At 39.4% G+C, this 25111-nt stretch overlaps 1 protein-coding gene across 4 annotated transcripts; it reads left to right on the top strand.

Annotated features, from left to right (window-relative positions):
- Window positions 1-220: 220 nt before the first annotated feature.
- On the top strand, window positions 221-24079 carry pax3b (paired box 3b). Of its 4 annotated transcripts, none has more exons than XM_067451868.1 (10): window positions 221-431; window positions 1435-1670; window positions 1859-1985; window positions 2423-2578; window positions 15903-16102; window positions 16189-16354; window positions 16443-16632; window positions 21620-21623; window positions 22301-22541; window positions 23720-24079. In XM_067451868.1, exons 1-10 carry the CDS (start codon window positions 347-349, stop codon window positions 23752-23754), a joined length of 1440 nt encoding a protein of 479 aa, XP_067307969.1. In that variant the 5' UTR covers window positions 221-346; the 3' UTR covers window positions 23755-24079. The 4 variants fall into 4 exon arrangements, with proteins under 4 accessions (XP_067307969.1, XP_067307971.1, XP_067307967.1 ...); XM_067451870.1 differs by lacking the exon at window positions 21620-21623 and adding an exon at window positions 11310-11319 and having other exon boundaries at window positions 15907-16102; window positions 16443-16624; XM_067451866.1 differs by lacking the exon at window positions 21620-21623 and having other exon boundaries at window positions 16443-16624.
- Window positions 24080-25111: the final 1032 nt, after the last annotated feature.

Genomic DNA, 25111 nt, shown 5'->3' with positions numbered 1-25111 from the left:
CAGCTCTCGGTTAGGGGATCCTGTAGACCAATCAGAACGCGCTGTTCGAGTAATAGACAAGGAGGGCTCTGCAAACTCATAAATGTCTCAGTAGTTTGAGAACTCGCGCTCATCCTGAACGTCTGCTAATAACAATAACGCGGCAATAATTATAGTCGCATAATGAGAACAACGACGAAGGACCACAAATGAGGAGAGACTGCATCTAATTCTGAAACTTTTCATCCCCTACTTTACATTTTCCGCGAGGGACACAAAAAGATCATTGGAGCTTATATGTTTGTTTTTTGATCGTGGGATATTTACATGTTTAAGCCCTGGTGGTTTGTCTAAAGTGAACTCGACAATGAACGGCTTGGCAGGCGCCGTACCCAGGATGATGTGTCCATCTCTCTCTCAAAACTATTCCCGCACTGGCTTCCCTATGGAGGGTAAGATAGGATACATTAGGTTACATTACAAATATGCACATCCAAATGATTGAATTTAATAGTAGAAATTTGAGCTCAAACTATTTTTTGGATATTTTGGAGTAGCCTACTTAAAACGGTGATGTTATTTTTCTAAAAGTTTTCTTAATTTTTTTTTTTTTTTAGCCCGTAAGCTTTTGCTAAAATATGGCTATTTTGTTACAGTATTAAAAGCCTCAATTGTAGGCCTATTAATTATACAAATAATATAAAATAATATGTCCTGTTTTTTAATTCTTTGGATTAAAAAATAACCCTTATTAAGAAACAATAAGCATTTCACTATATGTGGTGCTTGAGGTTAAAAGCTTGGGCTTGATGTGTGTTTCTGTTTCTCTAAATAAAGTCAGGCTATGTAAAAGCTCAAGTTCATATGAAGATAGCCTAATTGGAATCATTAGTTTTCATCAGATTTGTTTCCAACTCGTTCCCATAATTCCTGGCATTTCTGTTTTGTTTTATTTAGCTATGTAACTAAATTGTAATTCAATTTAAAATAGCACGGAAAAACTGGAGATTGTAACCAATTTGCACCAATTTAATTTGACCTAAACGGTAACAATTTATTTTGGTGTCCTTGTTACTCCTACATGTAGTTACTGTACAATAACAATAAAGTATCCATAATTGCATGCAACTAACCCTAAACCAAACCCTAAGCGTAACCCTACATTGGCTGTTAATTATTATTATAGGATTATTATATGCTACAGTAAAGCCTACTTAAATGCACTGTAACACGGACAACACAAAGTGTAACCCCTAAACCTTTAAAGCAGCGATTACACTGATGTTTTTAGGCAACACAGATTATGTCAGGGAATTAAATGCACTCGCACCCAAGCGTTATAAGCACACTTCAATTATTTAGGGATATAGTTTGCATGCACTTTTTTGTGTCATGTTTCTGCATAGCCTACTTCAACGACTGTCTCCGACATCATTTGTGTTTGCTTCGATGCAGTTTCAACTCCGATGGGTCAGGGTCGAGTCAACCAGCTCGGAGGAGTTTTCATTAACGGCCGGCCTCTACCGAACCACATTCGGCATAAGATAGTGGAGATGGCCCATCACGGGATCCGGCCCTGCGTGATATCCCGCCAGCTCAGAGTCTCTCACGGATGCGTCTCCAAAATCCTGTGTCGGTACCAGGAGACTGGATCCATCCGGCCAGGCGCTATCGGCGGGAGCAAATCCAAGGTGAGGCCCTGAAGTGCGGATTCAACTATTGCATCTGGGCGTGCAGAATGGTGTGTGTGTGTGTCTGTGTGAGCAGATCAAGCAACAGGTCGGCCGAAAGCGCTGATATTATGAAATAATATTTTTGAACTGAATCAGACACCTTGTTGATTGTTTTTTTTATTTTGATATTAATTATTTTTTAACAGACTACATCTCCAGATGTGGAGAAGCGCGTTGAGGAATATAAACGGGAAAACCCCGGAATATTCAGTTGGGAAATTCGGGATAAATTACTCAAAGACGGAATTTGTGACCGGGACAACGCACCATCAGGTATTGGATCATTCAATAGGCTATACGAAGGAAGGACAGTTTGCGAATTATTTATGCTACTGACATCTATGGGTTTTAAAAAAAGGCTATTGAATTATTTTCCCAAGTTCAACTAGCCTATACAACTAGCTTATTTTAAAGACTTAAACAAACAACCAACATAGTAAAAAAAAAAAAAAATTGATAAAAAATAAACAATATTTATGTTTTGTCAATGTAGGCCTACAGGTAGGAACACTTCACTTCGCGAGCGTTTAATCGTTTAATGTTTTCAACAGCTTTAGTAGGCCTAACATATCTTTATTTACACCCAATAATTAATTTGTTTTCTAACTTTTGTGGCTACTAAAACGTTTGTGAACTTTGTTAAAGTGTTTACTTCTATGTAAAAAGAAAACAATAAGAGCACTTACACATTCGGTTCGACTCTTGTTCAGTGAGTTCATTAAGCCGCATCATGAGAGGCAGATATGGAGAGAGAGGGGACGAGTACGAGGATGAGGATGAGGATGAAGAGGACATCGAAAAGCGCGAGCATGAAGAACAGGTCCGCAGGAGCCGCCACAGTATTGAAGGGATTCTAGCAGACAGATGTGAGTGGATCCTACACACTTTTTTTTAGCCAAGTTTTCACCCTCATGTCGTTCCAAACCTTTAAGACTTTTGATTATCTACCGAACACAAATGAAGATCTTTTTAAAGGGAAATCTGAGAGCTTTCTGTCCCTCCACTGATAGTTATCCAACTACCACTTTCACGTTTATAAAGAGATCCTAACATATAAATTGAGCAGTTTAGTCCACATTTTCTGAACAGATTAAATTTAGGCTTTTCTTTAGATATAAACATTGATCAGCGAACATAAACAAGACTTACAAGAATAAACCTCATTGGTTCTCACTGAAGCTCAAACGTGCTGCGTAACACGAGAATAAACCTCATTGGTTCTTGCAGAAGCTCAAACGTGCTGCGTAACACGAGACTGAACCTCATTGGTTCTTGCTGAAGCTCAAACGTGCTGCGTAACACGAGACTGAACCTCATTGGTTCTTGCTGAAGCTCAAACGTGATGCGTAACACGAGACTGAACCTCATTGGTTCTTGGTGAAGCTCAAACGTGCTGCGTAACACGAGAATGAATCTCATTGGTTCTCGCTGAAGCTCAAACGTGCTGCGTAACACGAGAATGAACCTCATTGGTTCTTGCTGAAGCTCGAACGTGCTGCGTAACACGAGAATGAACCTCATTGGTTCTTGCTGAAGCTCAAACGTGCTGCGTAACACGAGAATGAACCTCATTGGTTCTTGTGAAGCTCAAACGTGCTGCGTAACACGAGAATGAACCTCATTGGTTCTCGCTGAAGCTCAAACGTGCTGCGTGACACGAGACTGAACCTCATTGGTTCTCGCTGAAGCTCAAACGTGCTGCGTGACACGAGAATGAACCTCATTGGTTCTTGCAGAAGCTCAAACGTGCTGCATAACACGAGAGCAAACCTTATTGGTTCTTACTGAAGCTCAAATGTGTGGCGTAACACGAGAATGAACCTCATTGGTTCTCACACGTTAAGCATGCTTGAGTTTCCATTTACAACAACTGATGTGTGTGTGTTGGTAAAGGTTTATGTTCACATACAAACAGATTTTAGACAGAACTGTGGCAGGATCGTAACTGATCTGGAGTGTGAAATATGTACCTCTAACAAATTGAATAATAATTATATGTATTATATGTAATAAATAGCCTATACAGTGTAGGGCCTGTAATGGGAAATAAAACTGTAAAGGTTCCCATCACTTGGAATTGGTCAGCCAGCAACAAAAGAAGAAATGACACTACCAATCAATTGTTTTTTCTAAATGTACTTAAACCTGCTTGAAAAGCTTTGAACATTAATATAAATTGTGCCATAAAAATTTCTCTGCAAAACTTATAAATGGACAGACACAAGTGCACTGTAAAAAAAAATAATCAGTTCTCCAATTGAACATTTTCTAGTGACTGATCACATCTATCATTTTTAGTTGGCCAAGTTGAATTCCTGTGAATTAAATTGCATCAGTTCACAGAAATTCAGTTTGTCCAACTGAAAAATGTAGATGTGATCAGTCACTAGAAAATGTTCAATTGGAGAACTGCTTCTTTTTCTTTCTTTTTTTTACAGTGTGTCCAGAATTAGGAATACATGTGAAATCCTTCAAAAGAGTTAATAGCATCACAGGATACCCCTCATGAAGTTAGTTAAGAGAATGTATGAGCTGGATTCTATACAGTTTTGACTTTTGTCTTATTTACAACTCTGAAGGATACATTATTAAAACAGACTTGCCATAAATAGGCCATTAAAAAATGACAACACATGAATTGTTAAGAAGACAGGACAGTTACTGTCTGAAGAGAGGCCTCATAGAAATCAAAAGCTGATGAAAAATAGTGTAAAAGAGTCTATTTTTGCCTTCTCGCTGAAGCCAACAGCTGGAGTGACTGATGTTTTGCTGTTCTATAATGATATTTAATGAGCTAACAGCCTTTCCCTGCGTGACTAATTAAGGTGAACGTTATTTGACTGCCACCAATGCCCTGCTAACACTACTTCAGCTCCCTAAATAATACTGATCGGGATGCAGTGTCACACTTAATGGCGACGGGAGTTTATTAAAGGCTATTTTGGTCAATAGGGACCAGTGTTCTCCTCGGCTGTTCCTTCATGGCCCGGAGCGTCAGTCACAATGGGGGCGAGCCTCTCGTCATGCGCGCTGCCACAAAGCCCGTCCGTCACGCTCTGCCCGTCTCGCGGCCCAAGAAAGACGAGTTGCCCGAGACGATTAAATCAGGCTCTTTATTTGAACTTCACTTTCATCTGGCCAATGAGTCAAACACGCCTCGCTCTTTTTCTCCTCCGTCCTCCCCATGCCCCGTTCTACCTCTCTTAGCCTGCGGCGTATTTTCGGGTTAATATCTGTGGGCCGTTGTCTGTCCGTTCCATTCCCACCATCGCCCCTCCTTCTCTGGGAGACACAGACAGGCAAGTTGAGTTCAGTATTTACACCCTTCTTTTGAACAGGCAACAGCTTGATTCCTGAACCCTTTCCTTCATACCGTCTCCATATTTCATCTTAAAGACTCAAAGATGTTGGGCGTGTGTCTGTAGCTTATGTTTGCCATCCTCCCAAAATCCCCTCATCCCAGCTAACAAATTATCCTATTACCGATAAGTTAAAACATTATTTATAGTATAGTTCTCTGACTGTTCCAAAAGTTCCATGAATGTTTAAAAAAATGTGAACATTAAGGAATGTTCCAATAATTTTGCAAACATTCTTGGAATGTTACTTTTGAATGTTCTCTGAACCATCTAGTGACGTTTAAAAAGCGTGCAACTAAAATAAAGCTCCAAGAATGATTTTGTGAACATTATAAAAGACCAGATAACTTTACACGAACGTCCTATAGCGTTACTGGAATTATGTTTGTTCAGAACTTTGAGAGAACTTTTCCAAAAGTTCCCCGTTACCTGGGATAAAGCATTGTGTTGCATTGGAGTAGATGCATTTAAATATGGCCAAAATAAAAAATGCAACTGCAAAATGTATTTTAAAAAGTGTAAAATGATTGACACTCCTATAATACGCACAAATGCACACGCCGGCAAACATATGCACATGCACAAACATGCGAACACATGCATGGATGCACACGCATACACACGCATTCACAAATAGTGCCAACTGGCCCAATGCGGGAGGGTTTGTGTGGCACCATGGAGTGTGCAGCCAGCGGCTCGTAATTTACTCTGAAAGCCAGAGTAAACACAAACACATGGCACAAGAACAAAAACACAAACGCACCCCCAGGAAGACCTAAAAAAGGAAACTTCGTCAAGACCAAATTGGCTAGACAAAGCCTCGCCTGAAAGTTGAAAACAGCATTGAAATGTGGCGTTGAAATGTGAGTACTTGAGAAGTGGTTGCTATTTGTTCTGTGTGGTCCACAGATACTTAACCTGTGTACAAACAGTATACTCACATAAAGCAATATATAGCAAATTGATTGATTATATCATTGCAAAAATGTGCACTGTATTACCCCACTTCTGTCTATATAAAGTTATATTGCCCACGTAAAGCATATATTATATTGCCAATCTCTGTCTAATTTTTTTTATTGTGTTGCAAAATGTAACTTTAATATCTTTATATTGTATAACAATATATATATATATATATATATATATATATATATATATATATATATATATATACACACACACTCACCAAAAAGATTATTAGGAACACCTGTTCAATTTTTCATTAATGCAATTATCTAATCAACCAATCACATAGCAGTTGCTTCAATGCATTTAGGGGTGTGGTCCTGGTCAAGACAATCTCCTGAACTCCAAACCGAATGTCAGAATGGGAAAGAAAGGTGATTTAAGCTATTCTGAGCATGGCATGGTTGTTGGTGACAGATAGGCCAGTCTGAGTATTTCGCAATCTGCTCAGTTACTGGGATTTTCACGCACAACCATTTCTAGGGTTTACAAAGAATGGTGTGTACAATTTGCACAAGCTCACCAAAATTGGACAGTTGAAGACTGGAAAAATGTTGCCTGGTCTGATGAGTCTCGATTTCTGTTGAGAAATTCAGAAGGTAGAGTCAGAATTTGGCGTAACCAGAATAAGAACATGGATCCATCATGCCTTGTTACCACTGTGCAGGTGGTGGTGGTGTAATGGTGTGGGGGATGTTTTCTTGGCACACTTTAGGCCCCTTAGTGCCAATTGGGCATCATTTAATTTCCATAGCCTACCTGAGCATTGTTTCTGACCATGTCCATCCCTTTATGACCGTACCCATCCTCTGATGGCTACTTCCAGCAGGATAATGCACCATGTCACAAAGCTCGAATCATTTCAAATTGGTTTCTTGAACATGACAATGAGTTCACTGTACTAAAATGGCCCCCACAGTCACCAGATCTCAACCCAATAGAGCATCTTTGAGATGTGGTGGAACGGGAGCTTCGTGCCCTGGATGTGCATCCCACAAATCTCCATCAACTGCAAGATGCTATCCTATCAATATGGGCCAACATTTCTAAAGAATGCTTTCAGCACCTTGTTGAATCAATGCCACGTAGAATTAAGGCAGTTCTGAAGGCGAAAGGGGGTCAAACACAGTATTACTATGGTGTTCCTAATAATCCTTTAGGGGAGTGTATAGAGTTGGTGAGCGGGCTTAACTTAATAACGGCAGAGTTGCGGAGGTTCCGCATGCTACTTGAAATCAATGATGCTGGCGAACAGCGGTCTCTTGAATCGGCTTTTGCCGCGATTCTGGAAGACATTTCTTGTTTTGAAACTGTGGGCCAGATTTACTAACAGCTTGCGTCAGCGAAAACGTCGCAAAAAAAAAAAAGAGTTATTGCATATGCATTTGTTGGAGTTTCCCTATCAGACGTAACATTTACGGAATGACGGATTTGAAAGTTTATCAATTTACTAGTATTTGCATCTAACTGGTAGATTGTGTTGGTCACTATGGAAATGATCTGTTCCTTAATTTGTACGTTGTCAGTAGATTTTCACAAACTTTCCACGCTTTTATGGTATTGCAATCTCATGCTAATTTGCCCTGTTTAGTAAATCTAGCACTATGTGTATTGAAAAAAAAAAGAAAAAAAAGGAGATATATAGAAGAACAAACTTGACGTCACGCACCTAAGTTTGTTTCCAGGCTGGGTGGTTGTTAAGGTGTTCCAGATGGTGCTAATCATACAATCAAAGGGGTTGCTAAGGTGTTGCTAAGGAAGGAATCTTCAATGGGACTTTTTTCAGTCTGATCAGAGAGGAAACATTGAATGAGTTACAGGTAAAACATTTGGTCTTGGGTTAGGAATAAAAAAAAAAGTGACATGATGGAGTACATAGTAACTTTTTATCTCATATGAAACATGCTAAAGATAAAGAGAAAGACAGTGAATTGAGTACAGTGGGATGGACAATGCGGGGAAACCCCCCAAAACCAAACTGTCTCCATTGTGTCCAGTGTGCAGTGACAGGGTCAGCAGACTTAGGAATCCGTGTCTGCTTGTGTTCAGGCCCTGAAGGCAAAATTACAGTGTGTGTGTGAGTTATAACACAGACAGCATGACAACAACTGAGAGAGAGCGAGAGTTCAGGGCGGCTGCTATTTATTGGAAAGTTGGACCTGTTAACAAACATGAATCAACTCACCCAATCATACAATTAAGATTACTGCTCAATTTGCTAAGAAAAACTTGTTTAAGGTAGTAAATTCTTATAAGAGACAGTCAGAAATCACTTGTCTGAATATGTGTTTTCAATTGTTAAACAGAGCAGTTTGAGGTCACTGGCGTTTGACCTCCAGAGAGCAAAGGTCACATTGGTGTATGTTTAAAGAGGCAGGTGACTACTTCCTGTTTTAAATCCTATTCCCTTCAGAATAGAGCACAGACTATGTTTGCAATGGCATTCAAAATACTGCATAGTATTGGATATACATAAAGAATACTATATCCTACAATGCAATGTAATTGCATCTTTGCTTTTGAATGGTAGTCAATGCATTTATACACAAACTTGGAATGAAACTGCAATATAATCATCTGTAATTGATAACTTGAAGCCAGTTGCCAAATTAAACATGTTATAGCGTGATGAGGCTGTAGCATGCACCATACCACTGTTTGAAATGCTTATAGTTACACACACTAGCTTCTTTTACAAAAGTCACACAACCAAAAAAGCAAAGAAAAAGAGGCTAAACAGACGAAGAACACATTTGGCGCAGAGCTGAAACGTGTGGTTGTTTGAGGGCAGCTGTGAGGGTCACAGTTGCTCTTTAGCAAGTCAAGTCCTCCCTCTGTTTCTCTCTGTTCCTAAACGCTGGGGGGCAGATGGGCCCACGAGCTGTCACTCATCCTTTCTGTCTCCGGCATCTGTTAGTTCTCTATGTACTGCTTAATGTAGTCGGGCAGTCACTCAGCCAGCCTCGGCGCTGAAAAGGACCCGCCTCGCTCTCCCCTCTTCGAGACGCTGCATTTGTTCCCAAGCTTTCTTTTGTTCCCCTCTTTGTCTTTCTTTTTTGGCTGTTTTTGATGGCGAGGGGGCATGTCATTGGCTCAATTAGCCCTCTTCATTACCTGCCCCCAAGAGAATCAGAACACACACCAAAACACAAATTCAGAGCGCTACACACACACACATATGGTTTTATCTGGGACCTCTGTCGCTTTCCCCAGACCAAAGCTAAGCACAACACTACAACATTTGTTTCTTCCTTCTCAGTATTTAGGGATTCAAATGTGTCGTAGGATCAGCATTCTCCCTTAAAAGTGATCGAGCAGACCGTAAGTTGTAGAGACTTGAAATTTTACTGGCTGGTAGTACTCACACTGTCTACAGCATCACCAAGGCATAGACAGTTAGGCATAGACTCAGTTGTCTTATATTGCAAGACGGGCAAAATGCACACTTTTGGAACGTTTTGGAATTTGGATTTAGAAGGCCACTTGGTGGAGAAAATTGGCATGCATTGTTTTTGATCAATGTTCTAAGACTGCCTTTGAGGACATTTGCGTACCTCGAAAAACACGGCTGACGGCTGCCAATGAAGTTTCAGACAAGGCTAACGGAGGCCAAGAAACTCGCTGGGTCTGTAGGGGTGCTTTCACACCTGCCTCATTTAGTTCGGTTGAATCGTACTAGAGTTCGTTTCCCTCTTTGGTGCGGTTCGTTTGGTCAGGTCTGAAAGCAGCAATCGCACTCGGGTGCGCACCAAAAGCGGACCAAACAATACGTACCAAGACCTCCTTGAAGAGGTGGTCTCGGTACGATTTCAAACGAACTCTGGAGCGGTTTGTTTGTGGTGAGAACGTGATCCGACCTCGAACAGAACCAACTGCAAAAGTACTGATCATTTTTGGACTGAACCAGCTGCCGTAGTTAGCTGCGCTGACATTGTGTGCACGATATTATTACCTGATAGATCGTTGGCAATATTTTCGGAAGATGGAAGCATGTCAAGAGTTAATAATTAATGCACGCCTCCTCTTGAAGTGACGAGCGATGCGCTCTCGCCGTCTGCAGTGCATTGTTTTCATGTCGCATCCGCGCTTCATTATAGAAATGTTTTGTTTGCATACTGTGGTAAATACACACTGTGTAGTAGATTATGGCCAGGGACAAAACCAGCCCGCAGTCGTCTCTCCATAGGCTTTTCTGTTGGAATTTTCCCAGACGTAAATTCTGACCAATCGAAAAGCAGTTTAGGAAATACGCCATGGCCAATGAGTGATGTGGATGTTGTCACCTGCCTGCGTTTTGGTTTGTTTCAACTGGTTCGGACCAAAGCAATCAGTGTGGTGTGAAAAGGAATCAAAAAATCTGAAAAATGCAACAATGTATAATTGTTTGCCCTTGGTTCGGACCAAATGAACCGAACTAGAGAAGTGAAAGCACCCTAGGACTCAAGGGCCTAGAGGTCTGTGAGAAATTTGAACGAAATCAGCCACCGGAAATCGGCTACCATGTGGTAGAACTCCTCATTCTGGGCAACTTTAGCCTATAGGACTGCCGTTGTCAATGAAATTGTTTGTTAAATATTAGAGATTGTTTCAAAAACCCACGTTGGTGTTTTTGGCTGAACCTCGATAAAATTCTTGGGACTCTCTAGGTCAATAATTATCAATTTTTTTTTGAACTGTTCCCTTTGGAAAGCTAAAATAGGGTCATTTGGAAAAAGGGAGTGGCAAACTAAAGTGAAACGCCTATAATAAATACTAAACGAAAACTGAACACTTAAATATATTAGGTGAGTAAATGCGACATATGATTCTAAACAAGCATGCAAACTTTTAGTAAAAGTTTTTTAAGTAAATTGGCTGTTAAAGGTCTTTTCAGTCTATGATCTAACATGCTTACTAAATAAAACAACACTTTTTATCTAAGGGCTTAAAGGCACTAAAGCTTGAACCCCTTTAATTTGTCTTTTTCCCATTACAAAAATCTAAACATTCTTAAATCAAGATACATTTACATTAGAAGAAAAATTACTTAGGATATTAAGTCTATATTAAGTTTATTTTTTAATAAAAGTTTTATTAGAAACTTTTCTGAGAAGTAAAAAGTGCCTGCTGTATGCTCTGGCCATCCTGCAGTAATAAAGAAACTTCTTATGTGGATTTTGTGTGCATGAACACACGAGGTTAATGTGCTCGGGGTGATCTTTCGCCTCTAAATATTAAATTTAAGCAACGAGGGCCCAGAGCTGAAAAGAAACTTTGGAGATGCTTTTAGTGACCGCACCGTTTACATAGCAGAGAGCTAAAATATCTAAGCAAGACCTTAAAACGCATACTCATGTGCGCTACACACTATCTTTACCAGAGACCTGAAAACACACACACACACACACACACACACACACACACACACACACACACACACACACACACACACACACACACACACACACACACACACACACACACACACACACACACACACACACACACACACACACACACACACACACACACACACACACACACTTGTGTATTTACAGAAGGCAGAATATCTCTAGATTGTCCAGTGGTTCCATTCCCATGATGCTTGGGTTTTTGGTTCTGTGTGTTTAGAAGCCTGTGGTGTTTTCTTCTGCCCGAATTAAGCCTGTGTTTACTGTTTGCTCTTGCCTTATGTTTATTCACTTGCGTTGATTCTCATTCAGTCAGCAAAAAATATAAAAATGCAAGCACTTAGTGTTGGGGAGTTACTAGTCACATGTAACGGCATCATGTAATTTAATTACAAAATAAATGTAACTGTGATTCGTTACTGAGAAAAATGTGTAATTAAATTATGTTAACAGAAACTTCTGACTATTTTCTAGTAAAAGATAATATTATATTTTGCCTGCCCTGTTTTAAAATAGCACTATGCCTCCTGTCATTTAAAGGCTCTTTAGTAAATTAGTGCTGTTCTGATGCTTTTGATTGGCTCTCTTGAATTTGTAAAATTGTTTAAATTTGCAGGTTACTCCTGCCTGGTTTAAAGTTTGAAAACGCTTAACATTCGTTAGAAATTTAGAGTAATAAAAAAGTATTCAAATGTAATCAGTTACATTAATAAAGTAATGGAAATAGTTACACTACTTATTACAATTTAAATTGGGTAACTTGTTATCTGTAACCTATTACATTTTCAAATTAATATTCCTAACATTGGTGCTTAGGCTACCTATTTGCTGCCAGATGATCAGATACCGAAAATTAACATTTAACACCATTTTAAAGAAGAATTCCTAAAATGCTCCTAAACTAATTACAAAAAGCACCATAAAAATATCATAAAAGCAGTCCATGCAACCTGTGCACTATTAGTAACTATAGTCCATGGGCGATCAACATCATTCTTGGAGAGCCACAGTCCTGAACTCTGATCAAACTCACCTGCCTGCAGCTTTTGGGTACCCATTATGGTCTTGATTATCTTGTTCAGGTGTGTTTGATTAGGGTTGGAGCTCTCCAGGACCAATGTTGGCCATCCCTGCTATAGCCATACAATAGATGTGTGTGAGAAACGGATCGAAATTGAAATCATCGTCCACTGATAATCTTCACTTCCGGTGTCAAATATCATTTGAGATTGCATTTTTCCAATTTGCCACATTGAAATCTTTTTATGTGATGTGAAAAAGCTTGTTGATAAAGATAATGTCTAGAGAATATTTAAATAGAAGAACATTTTAACAAATTGAATTGAAACCAGCACAGAAGAACACAGCCAGTTTGATCACCATCTAATGATCTAAAGCTGTTTTTTGGGGGTGAGCTTATTGATCAAAAATGTCAAAATATAAATAATTTATAAAGTCACTGAATCACCCTAGATATATTACACCAACAAAACTAAATGTAAGTGTTAGATCACATGTAAATAACTCTACTTACCAGTTCACAGCTCAAATCGCCATCTACTTTTATTGAATGTATGGAAAACAGAATATTTGACATTTCACACACAAAGAAAAAAAAAGAGAAATATTCCCTTCAAAGTTATACTGTATTAATCGTGATAGCATGTTGATTAATGTGTTTGATATTGGTGAGCTAGATCTGCTATGCTGCTGCTGTGGATTATTGCATTTGCTCAGAGCAAATGGACTTTTTACTGCTAATAGATAGACAGACACTCTGCTGTGAACATGTAAGACATGCTGCTGCTGCATAAATAAATGTATATAAATCCTGTTGCAGATAGGCAGGTGGAGCTGTGCTGCAGGGGTCGCTTACAGCAAACAATTAACCCAGGGTATTCTCACAAAAATGTGTATAAATAGTACGAGTGTGCAATGTCGTGGAATGTATACGCCAAAACTCATTTTGGCGTGTCTATGGCACGCTGTTTTTCGCGTGCATATGATACGCATTTTATGGCGTATTATACATACGAACCCCCCACCCCACCACCCTAAACCTACCCAAGCGCGTGTCATATATACGCCATAAAGAGCGTATCATATGCACGCGAAAAACAGCGTATCATATCCACGCCAAAATGAGTTTTGGCGTATACATTCCACGACATTGCACACTCGTACTTTTTATACGCATTTATGTGTGATCGGGTTGATTAACCAGACTGTTTAAATGATGAGCAAGCAATCTCATCAAGGGCAATTGTGATGTGATTACAGATTGCCTGTAAAGGACCTATCAGTCTTTGCTTTTCAGTTTCATGACTGAACTAGATATTAATGCGAGTGCACATAAATAAAAGTATATATTTGAATGATCTGTGTCCACTTCCAGATCTAAAGATTCTGGTGCTTCTGGGCTGTTTTTAAAAAAAAAGAGATTTAGCACTTGAACTACTCCGACCCAGCCTTTTCCTTTTTGCCCCACACACACCCACCTTTGGCCTTCTGTATGCCCCTTCCACCCCCTCCAGGGCAGGTGACGGCCTCCACTGAGAGCCCTGGCCGTCATGACGGATTCCACAGATGGAGCGTGCAAATCAATCCCACAAAGACTGAGGGGAAGAGCGAACGAGAGAGACAGAGAGATGGACTAATAGCTCAATGTCTGAAGAATATAAATTAAATAAATATGAACCTCCTTTAATTCCAGCCCCATGAATATATAGTTACCAGCTTCTCCTTTTGGCATGTGTTGTTGTGAAGTCATTCCAGGCTGATGAACTGTTTTCCACACGGTTCAGCGTTCCCTCAACCAAATCCCTGTGAAATTGTAGGAATTTCCCATCGTTCTCAATGAGTCCTCATAGGTACAATGGGTGATTTCTATTTAAAAAAAGCTAAACATTTCCACTTTAACTTTTTAACAAAGAAATGTATAATGTTTTGATTTTTTTCTTTTCTTTTATAGGTTAAATATTACGATCATCTAGCATATTGCTTTTTCTTTTCTCCTCTACTTTATATCTCTTTCATCCTGTTTAAACATTTTTTTATGTGTGCATTTTATATTCCCTCCTGCAGCTCTCTCTTATTGTGTTTTATTCTTTAAATGTTGCACTGTGGTCGTTCAGTTACTGAGGGAAATAAATTACAAAAAAAACAGACAAGGAAGTTCTGTGTGACACAAAAATACGCCTTGTACTGAAGTCTTTCAAGAAAAGATGTGAAGAAGCTCATAAAATTCTCCATCATAAAAGCGCTACACCATTAAAAATGAGCAAAAGCTGTCTTTCGTGCCTTTGCTTGTTTGTATTTGTGTATTTTGGTGTAAACTTTTTTTTATTCAGTCTTTAAGTATAATTAACTTGGATGTTTAGGTCATTCAACTCGAATTACATTAAACGGACATAAAAAACAAGTGCTGAATCTTGTATAACTTAAACAGAATTGCCTAACATATTTTGATGAGTAGAGCAATGTAAAACATAATAATGTCATTACTTATTGGACATATCATTTTGATCAACTACTTTATACGATTGTTTAAGTGTGATTTACCATAAACCTCTGCTGTCTCCAAAATAGTAGATTAAACCCATTTCAATATATATATAAAATCACATTTAAAAAATACAAATTTTCTGGAATATCATAAAAATAACCTGCAGCCCTTCTAAACTATATAACTATTAGGCTATCCGTCTATTGAAAACTCTGTAGCTTACCAAAATGTAATAAATCTCACAGTAGTAGAAGTGAAATCTGGGTACCATCTTACATTTTCAATCACTTACATTGGATATTTGGTTCCTTCAGCGAGACACACGAACATGACAGTCACGCGGCTCTTAGACGGTATGCTTTTCCTTGATTGTTAGAGTTAAAAAAAAAGAAAAGATATTTATCATTATTATTTCTTGTCACATTCATTTTATGTGTATTTGGCGGCACCTTTTGTTCCGGGTGTATTATTGGCATGTAAAAGTCTAGACCCTGAATATAAGACAAACCATTTTTTTTCATATTTATTTCTTATATTATAATAGGAACAATAAATTATATAATATATATATATATATATATATAAACACATTTGGCATCAGTCAACAAAAATATATTTGCGAAATCTCCATCACACCGTGCCTCATTTCCCAAAAAAATGCTCCGGACCAACATATAATCCTCTGATGCGATCCCAGATGCCATTAAAATTAACCATCCACAATGCTGGGATCCTGGAACAGAGACACACGAGCTATTTAAACAGGACGTGTCTAGGCAAATGTTCTTTCATTCTTCCATTCTTCGGCAGACTCAAGCATGTGAAATACGCCAGAAAGTAAATGCTCATCTGTAAACTGTATCCAGTGTAGACAGCGTCAGTGATTTGATTTCTCATGCCATGACCCCTTTACATTTCTAAATAATCGAATAAAAAATTCTCTATTCTGTGCATTTGTGTGTTTCAGCGAGTCCGTCTGATGAAGGTTCAGATGTGGAATCTGAGCCCGATCTGCCGCTGAAAAGGAAACAGCGGCGCAGTCGGACAACATTCACGCCCGAGCAGCTGGAGGAGCTGGAGAGAGCTTTTGAACGCACACATTACCCTGATATCTACACCAGAGAAGAGCTCGCTCAGAGAGCTAAACTCACAGAGGCACGAGTACAGGTACAAACACACTTATACACCTTAAAAAGTATAGACAGGATTACATTTTTTTGTGTACAACAGTTTCTATGTTTGTATTTCCTCAGGTCTGGTTTAGTAATAGACGAGCTCGTTGGAGGAAGCAAGCGGGAGCCAATCAGCTCATGTCGTTCAATCACCTGATCCCTGGGGGGTTTTCACATCCGGCTATGTCCAGTCTTTCCCCGTATCAGCTGTCAGAATCCCCATACCCACCCTCTGGCCTTTCTCAAGGTAAATATTTTGTAGATAAATTGGAATTTACAAAAAATATATTCTGATGTATTCTGTAACCATTATTGGTGACTGTATCTGTTCTCAGATTCAAGTACTTTACACAGACCTCAACCGCTCCCGCCGCATCAGAGTCCTGGAGGGGCGGGGCAGGAGGGCGGGGCTTCCTACTGTCTCTCTAGTCGGCATGGTTACGCAGGATATTCAGATACCTTTGGACCACATAACAGCCATGCTAACTCTTCTATCAATAATGGACTGTCTTCTCAGGTAATAAAGCCACGGAGCTACATTCTAGTCATTTTAAAATCCTTTTACCAAACCAGTCAGTAATAAGTAGGTTGGCATTCTTTGTTGGAGAGGCATGACCAGTTTAACCAATGACCAAGTCTGAACATTAAAACTGGACAGAACGGGTAAAGCATCAGTGGCCTGATGTTGATGACCACAGAAAATAGAGTCCCTAATTTTGCAGATAGTAACAACACACTTATCGTGGAAGCCCAGTCGCTAAGTGCGCAGCATCAAAAATACACTTTTAAAATATTTTAAATAAAATCATAATTCACACTGCTTTGAAGGTATGTCCATATATTCTAACATACTTAATAAACATCATGTTGTGTGAAATCTTCTTACTATATATATAAATTCCACCATCATGGGTCATCCATGGGCCTTATTTTCACATTTTCATTGCTCCGTGCTACATTTTCATTTTTTGATGAACTTATATATAATTATATAAAAAAAGGTATTGCATTAAATTAATAATCTATATATATATATATATATATATATATATATATATATATATATATATATATATATATATATATATATATATATATATATATATATATATATATATATATATATATATATAATTATATGAAAAAGTGTATTGCTTTAAATTAATAATCTAATTATATATATGAATAGATTATTAATTTAATGCAATACATTTTTTCATATAATTATATATAAGTTCATCAACATTGAAGAGTAGTACCACCTCAAAATAACAATTTAGGCACTTTACAGCTCAAACAGCAAACAGATGAATTTATCACAAAACTATGAGAAACTGTCTAAATAATTTCATGTATTTGGCAGCACGAGAGCTTAAACATAAACCACAGCATAAAAAAGTGATAAATGGTATTTATGTTATTGGTTAAGCCCTTAAAACTTAAAAACATCCAGTTGAGAGGGATTCGGTGGACGGTGTTGTCAATCCCACCTGTTGACCCGCAGATGAGTGTCAGTTTAATGGGCTCTTCTGGCTTCTGTGGAAACTATTACACACTTCAAGACGATGCATTACACAGATAAATTCCACCATCATGGGTCATCCACGGGCCATATTTCACCCGGTTATCTCTAGCTTTTCATTGGACCGTACAAAGCAAAGCACAGAACACACAGCAACACTCACCCCCCTCTGTGTGATAGATAGGACGACTGACCCGCACATGTTTCTCATTTGTTAAAGGAGCGCACCAATGCCTCACCGGGGGGTGTTTGTCAAGAACACTGACAGAGTGCTATGAATTAAAGCTCTGATGGGTGTGAATGTAATACAGTCTCACATTCTGGCTGTCATCATCTATAGTGGTAATACGTGACAAATGTTGTTAAGATTCAAAGCATCCCAGCATAATATTGAGATGGATGTTTCAATCTGTGCTGTCTAACACACACACACACAATAAATTAAGACTTTTATTCAGCAAGGACACATTAAATTGATTAAAAGTGACAGGGAAGAGATTTATAATGGTACAAAGGATTTTCTTTTGAACTTTTATATTTATGAAATAATTCTGTCAAGGTTTTCCCTAAAATATGAAGCAGCACAACTATTTTCAACATTGATAATAATCTTATTTCTTGTTCATCACATTATATTAAACTGATTTCTGAAGGATCATGTGACACTGAATACTGGGGTGATGATGCTGAAAATTCAGCTTTGATCTCAAACCCATGTAGTAATGTCTATTTTCTGATGTTATAATGAATTAAATATATTACAAGTGAAAGTTGCTTGATATAATTTGATTAGAAATATCACTTAAATGCATAAACTGCACAACACTTTCTAACAATTTGGTATAATGTCACAATCATAGATATACACTGATCAGTCATAACATTATGACCACTGACAGGTGAAGTCAATAACACTGATTATCTCTTCATCATAGCACCTGTCAGTGGGTGGGATATATTAGGCAGTCAGTGAACATTTTGTCCTCAAAGTTGATGTTTTAGAAACAGGAAAAATGGGCAAGCGAAAGGATTTGAGCGAGTTTAACAAGGGCAAAATTATGACGGCTAGACGACTGGGTCAGAGCATCTCCAAAACTGCAGCTCTTGTGGGCTGTTCCCGGTCTGCAGTGGTCAGTGTCTATCAAAAGTGCTCCAAGGAAGGAACAGTGGAGAACCGGCCACAGGGTCATGAGCGGCCAAGGCTCATTGATGCATGTGGGGAGTGAAGGCTGGCCCGTGTGGTCCGATCAAACAGACGAGCTACATAGCTCAAATTGCTCAAAATAAAAGTTAATGCTGGTTCTGACAGAAAGGTGTCAAAGGTTGTGTATGGGGCTGCATATCCGCAGACCAGTCAGGGTGCCCATGCTGACCCCTGTCTACTGCCGAAAGTGCCAACAGTGGCACGTGAGCATCAGAACTGGACCACGGAGCAATGGAAGAAGGTGGCCTGGTCTGAGGAATCACGTTTTCTTTTACATCATGTGGATGGCCGGGTGTGTGCGCATCACTTAACTGGGGAACACATGGCACCAGGATGCACTATGGGAAGAAGGCGAGCTGGCGGAGGCAGTGTGATGCTTTGGGCAATGTTCTGCTGGGAAACCTTGGGTCCTGCCAACGGTAGGGAACGGTATTCTCTGATGGCTGTGGCTCTATCAGCAGGATAATGCTCACTGCCACAAAGCGAAAATGGTTCAGGAATGGTTTGAGGAGCACAAGGCCTCCAAATTCCCTAGATCTCAATCCAATCGAGCATCTGTGGGATGTGCTAAACAAACAAGTCCGATCCATGGAGGCCCCACCTCACAACTTACAGGACTTAAAGGATCTATTGCTAAAATCTTGGTGCCAGATACCACAGCACACCTTCAGGGGTCTACTGGAGTCCATGCCTTGATGGGTCAGGGGTGTTTTGGGAGCAAAAAGGGGACCAACACAAAATTAGAAAGTTATGCCTGATCAGTGTGCATCGTTAGCGGCGGTTTTAATGGGCCGTTTATATGTAAGCCGTCCGTCATATTGGAATGGTCAAAGCCGGCGTGCCTACTTGTCTGTTCGTCTGCAACCCTACTTATACACTGATGTACGAATATTTATATCTGCAATAGACCTCAGCAGCAGTCTGTTGTCTGCTAAATTTTCCAAAACCCACAGAGAAAATCTTCCATAGCTTCGGAAACAGAATTCCATCCTGGATTCGGTACACGTCACTCCCTGCTCCACTATAGGAAAGGGTTTAAGCGAGACCATGTGCGTGACCGTGTGTGTGTTGCACTGCTTTGACTGTATCCACTGATGTAATAGGATCCCGTAGCCTGGGAGACATGCTTTTCTCTTTCTGTTTCTATGTAAAGGTGCTTATTTGGTGCAGCAACTGGAGTATGTGTTTATTTTGGCCATAATTCTGGTGGAAGATTGAATTATGCTTCAGGAACTTTTATTCCCCAGAGCACACATGCAACATTCCTGAAATGCAGCACAGTGTTTTCTAGGTTAAATAGTAATGAGTACACACACACACACACACACACACACACACACACACACACACACACACACACACACACACACACACACACACACACACACACACACACACACACACACACACACACTGTACTGCCCTCTGGCTCCAATCTAGTCCTAGAATCAGATTAAACAATCCCCAAATTCAATTATTTTTTTGCCTGATCAATTGCAGGTCACAGAGATCTGCCCAGATATCTGCATGAACGTGTGTGTATGTGTGTGTTATTTAAACAATACAATCATGGCTAAAGGCGCAAAACACAGCGTCTCTAGTACCCTATTGCTTATAAACCTATTTTTTGTAACCCAAGGGATTGTGCGCAATAGCATCTTATAAAAAAAAAAACATGCACACTTCAAATATTCACCAAACGTTTGGAATGTACAGAACCCCTAAAGCGTGGTGGAGGAAAGCAAATCTGAGATGGGAGGAAAAATAATAAGTCAATGGTTAGTGTTCACTGAGAAACTTTTTGTTTGCTCAGAAAAGCTTCTTGGTGGAACGCAAAAGATTTTGTGAATAAGTGTAAAGTTTCTTGGGGGATTGCAAATGTTTTACATATACACTCACCTAAAGGATTATTAGGAACACCATAGTAATACTGTGTTTGACCCCCTTTTGCCTTCAGAACTGCCTTAATTCTACGTGGCATTGATTCTACAAGGTGCTGAAAGCATTCTTTAGAAATGTTGGCCCATATTGATAGGATAGCATCTTGCAGTTGATGGAGATTTGTGGGATGCACATCCAGGGCACGAAGCTCCCGTTCCACCACATCCCAAAGATGCTCTATTGGGTTGCGATCTGGTGACTGTGGGGGCCATTTTAGTACAGTGAACTCATTGTAATGTTCAAGAAACCAATTTGAAATGATTCGAGCTTTGTGACATGGTGCATTATCCTGCTGGAAGTAGCCATCAGAGGATGGGTACATGGTGGTCATAAAGGGATGGACATGGTCAGAAACAATGCTCAGGTAGGCTATGGCAATTAAATGATGCCCAATTGGCACTAAGGTGCCTAAAGTGCGCCAAGAAAACATCCCCCACACCATTACACCACCACCACCAGCCTGCACAGTGGTAACAAGGCATGATGGATCCATGTTCTCATTATGTTTACGCCAAATTCTGACTGAAATCGAGACTCATCAGACCAGGCAACATTTTTCCAGTTTTCAAATGTCCAATTTTGGTGAGCTTGTGCAAATTGTAGCCTCGTTTTCCCTATTTGTAGTGGAGATGAGTGGTACCCGGTGGGGTCTTCTGCTGTTGTAGCCCATCCGCCTCAAGGTTGTGCGTGTTGCGGCTTCACAAATGCTTTGCTGCATACCTCGGTTGTAACGAGTGGTTATTTCAGTCAAAGTTGCTCTTCTATCAGCTTGAATCAGTCGGCCCATTCTCCTCTGACCTCTAGCATCAACAAGGCTTTTTTATTGCTTGCATTGTGCAGGCCAGTCAAGTTCCTCCACACAAAAACTTGCTCATCCATGTCTTCATGGACCTTGCTTTCAGACTGGTGTGTAGTCATGTTGGAACAGGAAGGGACCATCCCTAAACTGTTCTCACAAAATATAGAGCAGGAAATTGTCCAAAATGTTATGGTATGCTGAAGCATTAAGAGTGCCTTTCACTGGAACTAAGGGGGCAAAGCGTATTTACAGTGAAGGGATGCACTAAGAGTAGTATCAACCTGACCTCAACCTGATAGAACCTTTGGGGTGAATTAGAGGAGACTTATTATATACATTTAAAATAATACAAATAAATAATAAATAGTCATCATTTAATAATAATAATAATACATTAATAATAAATATTCATCATTTAATTATATGTATGGTTGTATTTAACATCTTTAATGTAATGTATTTAGAAGTTACACAAAAATTAAATATAGGGCCCATTGTACCATGTTAATATTTCATGAATTTTCCATAATGATTTTTTACAGGTGCTTCCCCCGTTTTCATATCATGGCTAAAAATTACCAGCACCTTTCCAGTTTTTCTACGAATACATTCCAATGGGATCATACTGAAATGCACTTATCCCAATTTCACATACTATTTGAAACAGACAGTGTGCGAATTGAAATGGAGTCAGTGTGGGAACTCTGTTCTATCTCGTTCTCTGTAGGTTATGGGACTGATAACCCCAGCTGGAGTTGCACATCAGAGCCAGGCTGAGTTTTCTCTGTCGTCTCTCAGCGGCGCTCTGGAGTCGGGTGGATCTGTCAGCAGCACCTGCTCTCAGCGCGTCGAGCCCCTGTCGGCTCTACCTGCCCTCTCTAACCTGCCCAGTCCACAGTCTTACGGCCCGGCCTCCTTCTACAGCATGGAGCACAGCGCCCCCTACCAGTACAGCCAGTATGGACAAAGTAAGGTCATTATTACTGCCAGCCTTCTTATTTGATTTACCGGCTGCTAGTTTGAGTCTTTGCGCACATCCTCTAATGTCTGGAGTGAGTGTGTCCAATTCTAGTTTGCATCATCTGCTGATCTTACACCTCCCTCTTTTCCCAGCATTTTCTCAATAAACAAAAAAAGGCACAAAAAAACTTTAACTCTTACTCTCAAAATATACCCTCTAAATACAGCATAATGATAATATAAAATTATAATATTAATAATATTTCATTTGTCAAAGTTAGCATGTGTATTTTCTCTACATCTGCGAGACCCAAAAAACATTTGTAATCGCTATATCAGTCATTACAGTTTTGGTACTAATATTGTTGCAACTTTAGTATGGGGAACACATATTCACTCTTAACTACGACTTTTGCCTCAATAAACTACTAATTTACTGCTTATAAATAGTTTTAAGGAATTTTTTGTAGTGTTTAATATCAGGTATTGGGTAGGATTAAGTATGTACAATAAGTTCATGCCGAATAAGGCATTAATATGTGCTTTATAAGTACTAATAAACAGCTAATATCCTAGTAATATGCATGCTAATAAGCAATTAATTATTAGCAAGAACTGAACCCTTAAATTCGAAGTGTTACCGATTGTGTCATCTGTACAGAATGACAGAATGATTACTCCAAAATGTGATTGTCACTCCCAATACTTGCAGCTTGTTCATAGCCTGACATTTTGAACCTGAACATATAATAAAAGAGTAAAGGGCTTACATCAGATGTTTGTTCATAGTTGTATGTGATTTGCAGAGGTCTGATTGTGTAATATCTGGACTGGGTTTGCGTGTGTGTGAATGTCATGGTTGGATGCTAATCTCCTGTGGCAGTATCATGATGAGAAGCAGCTGCTCTTGTCTAACTCACTATCCCAGCTCATACGGTTACGCTCTGATGAAATGGCCGCCGCACAAATACGGCAGCTCTTTAATGAAGGGGAGGGTCAGCGTTTGCCCGCCTGATTGCTGTGTCAAATGGACGGCACATGCTTTCTTTTTTTTTAGTCCAGCGGCTGGAATAACTCATGCAAACATTATCAGACCAGCATATTATGCATATTATATGGGAAATCATTTAACATTATTGATACAGTTTCATCATGCTCTTTAAAATCCTCTTTTCTTTTCTTCCAGATTCCTTTCATTATCTGAGGCCTGAAATTGCCTGAAAGGGTCGTGAAACTCAACTGTCCCAAAGTCCAGCATTTACAAAGCCTGTTTTTCCACAGATGAGAAATAAAGGACAGAGATCAATTTTTTTTTTGACTTGGCAATAAAATTAAAACTGTTACGCCAGAGGATGGCACAGCCACACACACAGCCGGCAGATCAAAAGGGCTTTTTCCGTCTAAAACATTCCCTTGAACTCTTCTTCAAAAGCCCTTCCAGCAGAATTATCCACAATCCCAGAAAACACAAGCAGACAAGTTGAATCAAAACAAAAAAGGAGACATTTGTGTATGATTTTACTGCAAAACAAGTGCAATATGAGGAATAGAAATGCAAGGCCACATTCATACGAGACATTCGCAGCCACTGAGGTCTTTGCAACCGTCCAAAGCAAGAGCGTGGAACTAGATCAGCCGTTCTTATGATGCCAGACACCGCTCTCTGCCCACGTTGTAAATAAAAGACAAATATTTTAGAGCCAACAATTCACTTTTTCTCACACATTCCTTGACATTTGAATGATTTCTTATTTTTATACAGCATTTCGGAACTTGTTTGCTTAAAGGTGTACTATGTAACTTTTGGCCCTCTAGCAGTTAAAGGAATAACATTTTAAGATTTTTGGATTAAAATATCCAAAAACCACTAGAACAGTGTTATATAATTTGTTGACGGGTGTACTTACATTATCCCAAATGTTTCCAAGACAACTGTTTAAATCCAGAGAAATAAGTCATTTTAACCAGGACATGGACCGTGCCTGTGCTTCGCCTATTTATGATATCATACCCGCGTTACGCTCAATCTCCGGTTTTATTTTGTAGAAACCATGGAAACACCAAATACGCCTTATATATTATGTGTTTTATTAGACAAGGGAACAACTGGTTGGATACATTTATAGGCAGAAAACGAATTATTGTACAGTAATACAGCATTTTCTCCATCATACAATATGTTTGCCATTTAACAACATAAGCCGTCCATCATTTATTAAAATTATATTCTAATATCGATCTGGCTCACTGTAGTGTGCAACAAGTGTCTCATAGCAGCCGCGGAGGGAACGCACAGAGTAACGTTATAACATCATTTTCAACACACTCAAATGTATCTAATATGATAAACAGCGCTGCGTTACCCCTCATACGCTTGACTGGAAGAAGTGGAAGCGGCGACTGGGGCATAATAAAAGCTCTGCTGCTGTTGAGCTGTGTTTCTTCGTCTCTTATTAGCAACCTTGTTCAGCTTCCACAGCACTCGGCCCTGCTCTGCTTCATACTACAGTAACTTTATTAAATCGTTTCCATGAATATGATTTCTGATTCCACGCTCAATCTCAGCGTCATCAAGCTA

This window comes from Pseudorasbora parva, chromosome 8 (genome assembly GCF_024679245.1).
Source record: "Pseudorasbora parva isolate DD20220531a chromosome 8, ASM2467924v1, whole genome shotgun sequence".
NCBI classification, from domain to species: domain Eukaryota; kingdom Metazoa; phylum Chordata; class Actinopteri; order Cypriniformes; family Gobionidae; genus Pseudorasbora; species Pseudorasbora parva.
The sequence above is the reverse complement of the archived record's forward strand: the minus strand, read 5'-3'. Positions and strand labels throughout refer to the sequence as shown.